Source organism: Propithecus coquereli, unplaced genomic scaffold (genome assembly GCF_000956105.1).
Source record: "Propithecus coquereli isolate 6110/MARCELLA unplaced genomic scaffold, Pcoq_1.0 Scaffold335, whole genome shotgun sequence".
NCBI classification, from domain to species: domain Eukaryota; kingdom Metazoa; phylum Chordata; class Mammalia; order Primates; family Indriidae; genus Propithecus; species Propithecus coquereli.
Genome location: NW_012149008.1, coordinates 1,451,472 through 1,463,548, shown reverse-complemented (window position 1 = coordinate 1,463,548; position 12,077 = coordinate 1,451,472). Strand labels below are relative to the sequence as shown.

The window sequence follows — 12,077 nt, the reverse complement described above, 5'->3', positions numbered from 1 at the left end:
TTCTTTGGGATTCTTACAAACAGCAGGTATTACAAAGAGCAGGAATTATTCTGTACCTTTACTGCAAGGTTGAAATTGTGATCAATGGGGAAAATATGTATGAATTTAGATTCTGAATGCTCAATGCTAAAGATGATTCTGCTCCACTTCCTTGCACCGAGAGCATGTCTGTTACGGCAGGTCCTGAACATGAGGGTCTCCTAGAGGGAGGACTGGGAGATTGAGACTGAGGTGGTGGGAGGAAAGAGAGAAAGAGCAGGTATGTAATCACATTCATGACCTGACAGTAGCTTGTGAACCTCTGGATCCAGCCACTCCTGAAGCTCTTTGACTTCTCAGTTTTATGAGTCAATACATTCTTTTTCCTTTACTTATTCTGTGACTTTCAACTGAAAGAAACTTCAGTAGAACAGGTGTCGGGCAGGTCGAGGGGAGAACATCAGAAGTGATGGAACAGGAACCATGGACTGTGGGGGGACAATGGTAAGAGCGGTACCTGTGGTGCAGTGAGGAGCTAGAACACGTGACAAGACTCTTTTATGTGTAAAGGAGATAGAGTAACAGGTAGGCAAACACTAAAAGAGATGGAAAAATATTTTTGAAAAAATCGTCAACTCCAATCTCCTGGACAATGTATGGCTAACTGTGCCCTGTCACTAAAATGCAATACTTCAATACTTTCTTCAGGATGACGTGAAATGTTTCAGTTGGATGAGAATCGTGCTCTACTACGTGAAGAGATATTTTACTATGAAAATAATTTTCTGCAAACCTCTGCCGCTCCATTACATTAATAGCTTCTTAAGTTTAATAAAACATGGCATTTACCACACCAAATAGTTAACAAGATGTGGAACAAGAAATAAACTTATGATTTCTTCCAATCCCATGGAGCACTGTCTTCATGTTGTCTAGTCTCCAGACCTGGAAACATTTTTGTTGCGATAATCATTTGGTTCACTTTTCAAAAGAGTCATAAAGAGCTGTCCCTTATTCCCTTTCTAGAGTCACAATGACATGGAGCAATCAAAGTAACCCATTATCAGAGAATCCCCCACTTTGTTCAAATTATAAACATCAACGGGCCTCTCTCCTGAGAATGCAAAGAGCAGGCAAGTGTGGGTGAGCTAGGCTTGTCGTTAGCAAGATAAACCAGGTTCACTTGGCACTTTGTTTTAGCAAAGGCACCATAAGTAGTGATTACGCTTCACCTGGGTTTTGCACCGATCATCAAAATGCTGACAGTCACTTAAATTAGTCACTGGGTTGAATAATCACCCTGAAAGAACTGAGAGGGTACAACTTATATTATAAAAATGGAACTGAGCACATGAGACAAAGTATTAATCGGTGTGGTAGAAGAGATCTTTGTCAGAATAATAGAGACAATTAAAGACACGAATTAGACATCAACTGTACAGGGAACTCTTAGTGACATGAGCACAACAGCTAAACTGTGCAATTACAAAGTTAAGCATAACTCAGAGTGCATCTTTCTCCTTCTGAAAACAGCTGATGCCAGGATAGCCTGTGCACATCACTCAGTGGCTTACTGCAGAAGTCATGCATGATCTTGTGGAGCCCTTTTGGAATGGACAGGATAGAAATCTAGAGTTTTGTCATCAGAAATAGGAGATTGTATTAATAAATATTAGACACTGACGGCACACTGAACAAGAGGACCCCTTCCAAACATCACTAATAAACCTACCCCAGAAAACTTGCATTTGCCAAGAGTCAAAGGAAACCATTTGGAAAAGAGGCATCTGGTCCCTTTTCAGAGCTGTTCATTTTGCAATTAGCAAAGAGAAAATTAGCTCTTTCTGACTTTTTTGGGGGTCAGGAGAGGCAGCAGAGTGGGTCTGGAGATAAAATGGATAAATTAAACTACTGCTTGTAATAGAATTGCCTGATTTTATGGGGTTATAAACTTGAAGGGGCCTTTTAAGGATACTTACTTTGGGAATCTGCTCAAATGCAATTCTCTGCCCAAACTTAATTGGTGGATACATTTTCTATTCTTATAGCTTTCTGAAAATAAACATGTATAATTTTATCATCGGATAAAAAGTAGTCTTTTAAATAAAAAGTATAAAAATAAAAGTATAAGTAAATAGTAACATATTAAGAAGATTCCTGAAGCAGATGATATGATCTCCCCCAGAAGCCCACTCCTTTGTTTCCTTCTCCCCGTTGGTACTAGGGCTAGGTACACAGTCAGCAAGAACCTTATATGTAGTGAGCATCCAAGTGACTCCTCAGACTCTTGGGGTCTGTTTTTCAGGGAATAGTTTACCCCTGTGAATCTCATCCACACCTTTTCCATCTCTAGGCTGGAAACATGGTTAATTAAGTAATAATAACTTTTCAAATAACAATGATAAGAAATAACACACTCTGAAGTTCACAGTCCAAATAAGGTAAGCATTTTCTAATAATTGTCTAACAGTTAACCCTAATATTAAATTCAGAGCTGATTTGGCTTCTTTCTTCTTCTTGATTTTTTTTTGCTTTTTCCCTCCTGTTTCCACCTCTGCATTCATGCCTCTAAATCTGCCTCTTCCTTTATTCTGTCTTCTCACCATTTCTTATTTGCCTCGATTTTAACTATGTTGTACATACTCCTAAAGTCATGCTTTAAAAATCATTAATTTTATAGTTATTAAAGTTTATATGCCCAAAGTTTTCAAACTGTTTTTCTCTGAGTCATTGGCCCTTGATAGAAAAAGAGGTTTTTCTTTCTTATTTCATATCTTGTTCCTTAATTTCCTTGAAATCTATAATTGTTATCTCTCAGCCATCTCTTTTCCAGAATAATTGTCCGTGTTGTCTCTATTTTCTAGCACCTTAATCACATCTATGACTCTAATAAAAAGATTCACTTTATATCAACTTAAAATGAGAATGTCAACTATGTACTCAGCCCTGAGCTCTGAGACAGTTTCTGCCCTTGAGAAGTTGTTGGAAAGAGGACAAAAGGAATTGCTTTTTGTTCTTGATACACAGTGGTTCAATCTTACATGGATTTCTGTTTTCTAAGGTTTAATATCAAGCTATGTTAACATGGGCCTTTCCTGGCCTCCCACACCCCACGCAGGGAAACTGAGATTAGCTCCTTTCCCAGAATCACAAAGTAGGAGAGTGCGACACAAGCAGAATTCCAACACGGATCTTCCGGCAACTCGGGACATGCCCCCACAGGGTGACAGGTACACACACTCACGTTTCAAACAAAATCACTCAGTCTAGTTCCTCAGTTGTCCCCACAATAACTGCCCTACTAGATACTTACTCTGAGAAGTAGAAAGATTGGAGAAAGCAGACTTTGTTCGACCTGCCAACCATTCCAGGCTTTCGTGCATGTTGGCCAAAGCTTTGAGGTCACTGACGTCACAAAGGATGTCTTGTGGAGGGATTAATTTATCACCCAGGTTCCCAATAAGAACTTCAGACTCCTTGCCAAAGGCTGCCCTGAAAAACAAATCAGAAACACATTTCAATACAGCCGGGGAAAAGCAGGACTAGGCAACACTTTTTAAGGCACGCCTAGGACCAGGACTGAGTTGATCCCTACTTTATAGCACGCTCTTTTTCCTACATGTAACTTGGTGAGAAAACTATCACATGCCTACTTAACGTTATTTCAGTAGGAGAAAAAGTTCTTAGAAGAAGAAACAAGTTGTACCTTCGACAGGACCCAATGTATGAGCCTGACTGACACAGTAACGGTCCCTGGGGATGGCATCTACGCTGCTCTCCTGTTGGTTTTTTTCCTTGCCTGTGCTCATGCTCTGGGAGGTGATGAACAGCTTAGGGTGTTAAATATGTAGATGGTTTGAAATTTATTGTAATAAAAATAAAAATAAAACAACCACGTTAATCTGGTCACTAGAAAATATTTTAAAATGTTCAAAAGCAAAGAGGACTTAGCTTCTTTAACAGAGAAGGCTACAGCTGAGATGAATGGCAAGCCTCATTCATTCACTCATTCATTTGCTTGTGCTAAAACTATAAGCATTAAGGCATTCAGCATTTGGAAAGAGAAACCAATGCAAATCAATGCTGGGGTCCTTTTACTGATTGGAAAATATAATCAGGTGGGCTTCACACGGAGTCCAGTGTCTTCAGAATGTTTCTTGGGGGGTTGAAAAAAATCAAGTTACACGGGGTTACAAAGGATGCAGCTGGATGGGACCCTGAGACTACATGGCTCGGCCACTGCCGAGATGAAGAAATGGAGCCTCAGAAAGTTACCTGTTCTGCATAACATGACGCATGAATGGCAAAGCTGGGAAGAAGGTGTCTTATTTCCACAGCTCTCTCTCTTTTAAGAAGAAAAAGAAAGAGAGCCAAAATGAGAAAAGATGACTGAGAATGTTAGGGAAAAATTTGTCTTTTCAGGAAAGTTACCCACAGGTGGGTAAGCAGAGCTGACGCTGGAGGACGTTGGAACAGGCACCTGGAGAGTTTTCTGTAAGTCCTGAGGCTTTTAAAACTCAAAACACCTTAAGTGAGAAGAAGCCAGGGCTTTATTGAAGTAGAATAAGGCATATTAAGTCTCGAGCATGCAGTGATTGAAAATAGTTGACATAGAGTCAGAAAGATGCTTAATTGACACATAGGCACTTACTGCCCCACACTGTAGCAGATGCTCAATGCTGAAAGAAACAACTGCTGTGAATTAAGTCCTTATGAAAAATGTTTATGCTACCAAGTAGTGACTCATGATTAGCCTTCTTATGTCAACAGAGAGTTACCTTTTTTTAAAGAAAAGCCAAAATTGATTGGCTGATTTGGGTAAGTCGTGGCTACGGAGGCAGTAAGGAGCAGGGGACTGAGCTCACGAAACTTGGGTGTGCATACCAGTCTTGGGGTCTTGTAAAAGGTCTCGGGATGGGGCCCCAAATTCTGCATTTTTAACTAGTTTCCAGGTGATGCCCAGGCTTGTTTGCCTGTGAAGCATGCTTTCCTGGAGTAGCAAGGGTTGGAGCACAGGCTTCAAAGTCAGATAAATCTGGGTTTGAATCCTGCATCTGCCACTTGCTTGTTGTGTGATGCTGGTAACTTCCCTGAGCATTATTATGTAGGGGTAATAGTACTGACCTTATAGGAAGTAATGTAAGGTGTAGAGAGCTGACTTAAAAAACTTTTTATTGAGAAAATTTCAACAATTACAAAGGAGAGGGAAGAGTATAACAAACTCCCATGTATCCATCTCCCAGCTTCGACTGTCAGCAACTCATGGGCAGTCTTATTTCTTCCATCCCTATCTACCCCCTCCCACCTTATTTTGAAGCCAATCATTCAGGTGATACTTTTAATTGCATAACAGTGTGTGGAACTTGGTAAAAGCTAATTAGCTGTAGTTATTATTCTTAGGTCTGTTGAGACAACTAGTTTATTTAGCATCAACCCAAGGTATATGATGATGAGTAAATGTAAATACATAAGAATGAGCAGGAGGAAATAAGTCAGGTCTCAAGGGCTAGTTTTACAAATGGAACTTTGTAACACCAAAGCATATGTCACTGCATCTCATAGTCCAGATTTTTATCAGAATCTTCAAGAGCTAAGTTACTATAACAGAAACAATTAGTTGCCTACCCAATATCCATTACCCCATGCCTTCTTGGTACAAGGACCCTGAAATTGTTGGGGTCAGCAATGTGTCCAATTTAAAATGAAACAAAACAAATAAACTCACTAAATTTTCCTGCCCCTCTTGCGTATGTGGTGGCCAGTGAGATGTAAACTGAAATCAGTAGATTTCTCTCTAGCAATCTCAGTTGGCAGGGACCTCTTTTGCCTTTCCCCTTCTGGAATGCAGCTATGGCAACTGAGGCTGCAGCAGGTCTTCTCAAACATCAGGTGACCTTGAGCATGGGAGCCAGGGTTGAGAATAACGGAGCCAAAAGATAGAGGGGCACTGGTGCACTGGTGCCATCATGGAGCTGCAGTGCAGTCCCAGACAATATGCTTCTGAGTTTCATGTCAAAGCAGAGAAAATGAAACCCTATTTGTTTAAGCCACTGCTATTTCAAGTTTCTGTTACTAGCTGCTAAATGCAATTTCTAACTGACACAATTATCTAATTAGCATAAGTGATGTCATCCTCAGAAAACTTTCTCTGAATTTAGATATCCCTAAAATTCAGTTAATTGGGAAAAACAAAACAATGTCTCCTCCATGATTTGAGCCCAGAAGACATTTATAATATTTTTCCCCTTGGCTGTCTCTCGGTTAGGTTGTAAATATTTAGTTTTCTTAATCTGCCCTTTTATATCGACTGTTCTAGCCCCTTAATCATCTTTGATAGATATAACACAAAAAATGCCTCTGAGCTGGGTGGTTAGAAAGCAACAAGGGAGACAAACAGCTTTGGAAACTAGGCTTGGAGCTATTTTCATGCATATGGGTGTAACCCTGGGTGGAATGTGACAATCAAGACAAATGTATTTATGTAGAAGTCTAATCTGCTCGAGTGGGGATCTTGGGCCCTGGGCACGACTGCGGCGCGCTTGCAGCGCGAGATGCCTACCCCATTTCCCTCTGCTTAACCTCCTCAGACAGGAGAGCAATAGACTGAGAAAAATACAAACTGCCTCATGTTGAATACATAGTAGACATCTCATTTGACAGGAATCCATGATCACCCCCTAACGACCTGAAAAGAGCACAGAAACCATGACATGAAGAATAAGTGATTGACAGCTATAACCATTCCACATAAAAAAATCATTCCTTCGAGGATGTGTGTGTGTCAAGGGGTTTGGTGGAAGGTTTTTATGTGTTGGAATAACCTTAAAAGGATGGCTTTAGCTGCTTGACTACAGATTTTTTTTTTTAAATCCTCTGATTTATTAAATTACGGTATAGCTACAGTGTGGAAAACTTGGAAGTTATTAGAAAGCATATAGTAGAAAATACTTGATACCATAGAGAAATGTTTGGTATAGCTTATATTTAGCCATGATATGCAGTTGATTAAATAATCTTATAAAACTATATGTACCATTTGATATTAATAGAAAATAATCAAATATATGAATGGAACAAAGATTGGATATCGGTATACCAAAATGTTAATCGGACTGTGTAACTGGATCATGCTTTCTGCTTTTCTGTACTTTCCACATTTTCTCCAAAAAACATGGTTACTTTTTAATTCAATAATTACAAAGGAGAGGGAAGAAAAGTGGAAAATCCCACCACACACGAGAAAACTTTCAAATGGGCATGTCAAGAATCCCAGCATGGACAACCGGAGGACGCGGGTATTCAGTCACTTGCCCCCAGCGGGAGGCAGGGAGGGGTTGGCCTGAAGGCTGGTCTGGACTTGTGGCTCCAGCCTTTCTAAAGCAGTCACCGCCCCCTGCAGAGCATCTCAGTGCCAGAATGACGACCACCTGGCAGCTGGACCAACATTATTCCCTCTTTCTAGATCTGAATATTTATATATTCTTCATCTTTTGCTTATTATGCATGGGCAGTAGAATAATCACTATAATCAGAAGGTGAAGTAGAAGAAACCCAGAAGTAACAGGTGCTGGGTAGTTGCCCAAAGATCATCTGACGTAGCCAGGAACAGAAATTAGAACTAAGAATGTGTATGTTTTGGGTACTGAACCCCGTATGAGTCGTCGCCTTTGTAATCAGCTGGCCAACATGCTCGCATAGAAGGCTATGAAACTGAATAAGATCGTTAAACCTGTTAAGCTTAATTTTTGCCACACAATTATTTGTAATCTTTAATAAGCTCAATCTGACAAGAATTCATTTAAAAGAATTTTGCCAAGACTGTTAAACCTATTTAACTTAATTCTGCCACACAATTATATTCTTTAAAGGTCTATCTGACAAGAATTCTTTTAAGAAAAATCTGCCAAAGATGCCCCAAATTGTCTCCATTTAGTATTTAAAGAATTCTGTTATCCACTGAAAGAAAGGCAGAAAAGTCTGCATTTCCAGCAGACGAAATGCAATTAAGAAAGAACCATCATAAATGGTTTCAAAGTGACTGATTTGCAGTTCTGTGCTATATCTGTATGATCATATAACATACACTCTCGGACCCATTTTCTCTCTCTCTGCCCTGTTCCAGACTTATTTGACAGCAAAAGAAGTGAGGCAGGGCCCACAGTCCTGGAGCTCCCCTCTCTTGCTGTGCGCCCGGTTACCCAGAAGGAGCTGGTCTGATGGGTGAAACAGCCTCCGCAGGGTTCAGCTGTGCTATCAGTAGGGGGGCAACGCTTACCAAGCTGGGGTGCTGGAATGCTTTGACCCAGAGACCAACATACAGTGCTTACCCTGCCTTTCCCTCAACCAATAACAAGAATATGTGGGTCTGGGAATCAAGGATTAAAAGTAGAAACGGCCCCTCCTCTCATTATTAAAACTTCTCATCGAGGTCTTGCTCTTGCCACTGCAACTTTGGGCTGAGTCTGCCTAGTATGCTTCCCCTGGAAGAAACAAAAGTGACTGCATTAAATGGAAGGAGAGGTTGTCATCTGGCTATTTGGAGCTTCTTGCACCACTGAACCAATAGGCAGAGAAAGGGGTTACTTCAATGCCTGGATTGAGTGATCTGATTTGCCAAGGAGAAAGTAAGTTGCGTCTATGCAAGAAGGGCAGGCAGGACCACGTTGAGTTCACTGGGACCTCTCTACGTTCATGTCTATAGTAAATGCAGTGGAAAAACCATAGCAGCCTAAGAAAGGCAAGACCACTGAGAAGAAAGGGTAGGTTAGACACAAACAGGTAAAAAACTCTGAACAGCTGAGGTGCTGGAAGAGGAACATGGGCTAGGTGGTAGAAAAAGGAAGTGATAAATATCACCGGCTACCTCATGACCAGTCACAGAAAGGGGGACCGCAGCAGCCTCGCATTCTAATGCATATATTAATCAATGGTTTCTTTTTGTTCCCCTACTATTTTTATATCGTGATAAAATATACATAACAAAATTTATATTAACCATTTTAAAATTTACAATTTAGAGGCATTAAATACATTCACGGTGTTGTACAACCATCCATTTCCAGAATTTTTCCATCATCCCAAACAGAAACTCTGTGTCCAATAAACAGTAATGTCCCATTCCCTCCTTCCCTCAGCCCCTGTAACCACTATTCTTTGAGTCTAAGAATATGCCTTTTCTAGATACCCCATTTAAGTGAAATCATACATGTCCTTTTATACCTGGCTTATTTATGTTTTCAAGGTTCATCCTTGTTGTAGCATATATTGGAATTTCATTCCTTTTTAAAGCTGAATAATATTCCATTGCATACCACATTTTTCTTATCCATTCATCTGTTGATGGACATTTGGATAGTTTCCACCTTTTGGCTTGTGCAACTAATACTGTTATGAACATGGGTATACGAGTGTCTGTTGGAGTCCCTGCTTTCAATTCTTTTGTGTATATACCTAGGAATGGAATTGCTGAATCATATAGTAGTTCTGTTTAACTTTATAAGGAACTGCCAAATTGTTTTCTACAGTGGCTACACCATTTTATATTCCAAGCAGCAATGTACACACGTTCCAATTTCTCCACATCCTTGCCAACATTCGCTATTTTCTGTTTTTGCTTTTATAAAAATAATAGCCATCCTAATAGGTACGAAGTGGTATTTCCCCTACTATTATACATGAGGAGCATTGGTAGTGACTGATGCTCCAATTTAGTTCAGAGGTCACCAGATATGAGGAATCACATCTGACCTGAAATAGAGAACCGTGGAGATTCTAGTCTTGAAATGAATGCAATGACTAATAAGGCTTTGAGTCTCCCTTGTTGGGGAGAGGGGCAGAACGCCTTTATGTGATGAATAGTTATCTTGTATTAAGAAGCAGCATGAACTTTTAGGATATGGGTTTCGGGTGAGAATGGATATAGAATAACAGGCATGGACCCTAAAAATCCTAGGCTGCTTTGCTCTAAGCTCCATCCCTCAAGTTTCCCCTGCTCTGATCTGCACTGGGGACAGAGGGGCCTGAGCCCTGCAGGCTGTTTTCCAGGTACCCAGCTGAGTCCAGACCAAAGAGGCCCTGGTGGGAAACTGAAGAGCAGAGGGAAAGGGGAAGCACACAGGGCATTTGTCCTCCTCCCTGTCTGTCTTGGGTGTGTCTCCTGAAATGGCTGCATCTCCCCCATGGTCCCAGCTCCTGCCATGCCCCAGCTTCCCTTGGGTGCTTCCTGGCTCCAGTAAGTCCCTCTCCCCTTCAGCATTCCAGCTAAGGGGTGGGGGTGGGAGTGGTAATGGCTTCCTGCTGTTGCCAGTCTATGGGTTACCTTAATGTCCCCTGTTTCATTCTCAGATCCTCATTAACCTGTGTAACCAATTCCCTGCATTAAACTCCCTCTGAGGTAAATATTTGAAGAGGTTTCTGTTTTCCATGTTAGACCTTGATTTGTATAAGACCTAACAACAATGTTTGACTACATTCGATGCTACTGGGAATTGATTAAATTCTTTGGCACGGGGATTAATTAGTTCTGTTGTATAGGTAGAGAAACTGAGACATGTTAAGGTGACCTATAAAAGATCTCTTAGCCATTATCTGCCAGAGCTTAAACTGATGAAGTTTATAAAAAGGTCAAGACACTTACCTAGATTCCTATTAACACCAACTGATTCTTATGAGATGTGATAATGATACTTCCATTTAGCAATTCTGCTTTCTACAACTGCTCAATCTTCAACCCTTTCAAAACCTAATTCGTGTGTATCAAAAATAATGGGGGTAGTACCATTCTGATGGGTTCTTTAATCAGGTTTTTGAAAATTGTTTTTCTAAAATGATCTTAGCTAAACCCTCATAAATAGGAAGTAATAAAATTGTCCAGTTATCTTGATTACAGTATTTTTTCTCCCAGAAACTGCTAAAACTCATCACTAAGTCTATCCTTCAACGGTTTTCATGCATGTGCATTTCATTCCACACTATCCCGTGAGTAGCTATTTTTCATATTTAATCAGTAATTGCTCCTTTCTAGAAGTTTGTCTCCTCCTCCAATGATCATCATCAAGGATTTTCATTCGCTTTTCTGCCAATTTTTCTTCCACCATTTAAAAACTTGGGATGCTTCTGACTAGCTAGATGAGGCTGGGCAGTCCCGCAATGTGCAGAGGCAGAATTGGGAACAAACGCAAAAAGTCCTCAGTGTGTTCTTTGCAATCAAGTTGCATATGAGAAAATATCAGTAACTTCCCTTCTCCTGAGTTCTGCTCAGGACTTAAAACAATATTCACTTATTAGGAAATTGGGGTTGCTGGGTTCGGAGACAACAACCAGAGAAATTTACCATCACCGTCATGAAGGTGAGCATGTGTGTGCGTGGAGTGGGGGATGTTGTGGGGGTTGGAGGGAAACCAGCTCTTTCTCTTGTGCTTTTAAATTAGCTTGTTCGCTGGGATAGTCACAAAACACTAGACTTATGGATTTATGGTGTTTTAGCATTGAGAGGGATCTTGACAATTAGTCTAAACCAGTGGTTCTCACTCTGGCTGTACATTAAAAGCTTAACCAGGGAAGCTTAAACAAACTATCTGATGCCAAATTCCACTTGCAGAAATCCTGATTTAATTGGTTATGGGTGGGGCTCAGACATGGGCATTTAAAAAAAAATGGCTTTATTGAGATATAATTTACATACTATAAAATTATCCATTTAAAATGTATAGTTCAATGGTTTTTAGTACAGTCACAGAGTTATGCAATCATGATAATTAATTTTAGAAAATTTTCATCATCCCAAAAAGAAACATTGTATCCATCCACACTTACCCCTGACCTTCAATCCCCATCCCTAGGTAAACATTATTTTTTCCTCTATAGCTTTCCCTATTCTGGACATTCATATATGATTCCTATTCATATACATGGAATCATACAATATGTGGTCTTTGTGATTAGCTTCTTTCATTGAGCATGTTTTCAAGGTTCATCCATGTTCAAGCATGTGGCAGTACTTTCTTTCTTTTATTACCAAATAATATTCCATTGTATGGATATACCACATTTATCCATTCACCAGTTGATGCACTTGGGTATTTTCCACCTTTTAGCTA

At 40.2% G+C, this 12,077-nt stretch overlaps 1 protein-coding gene across 1 annotated transcript in view; it reads right to left on the bottom strand.

Moving 5' to 3' along the window:
- Window positions 1–12,077, bottom strand: part of EXOC4 (exocyst complex component 4) — a 1,030,122-nt gene that overhangs the window by 155,299 nt on the left and 862,746 nt on the right. Inside the window, exon 12 of the mRNA XM_012650605.1 lies at window positions 3,293–3,471. Within this exon, the coding sequence (XP_012506059.1) occupies window positions 3,293–3,471 (179 nt within the window). The remainder of the gene's footprint in view (window positions 1–3,292; window positions 3,472–12,077) is intronic.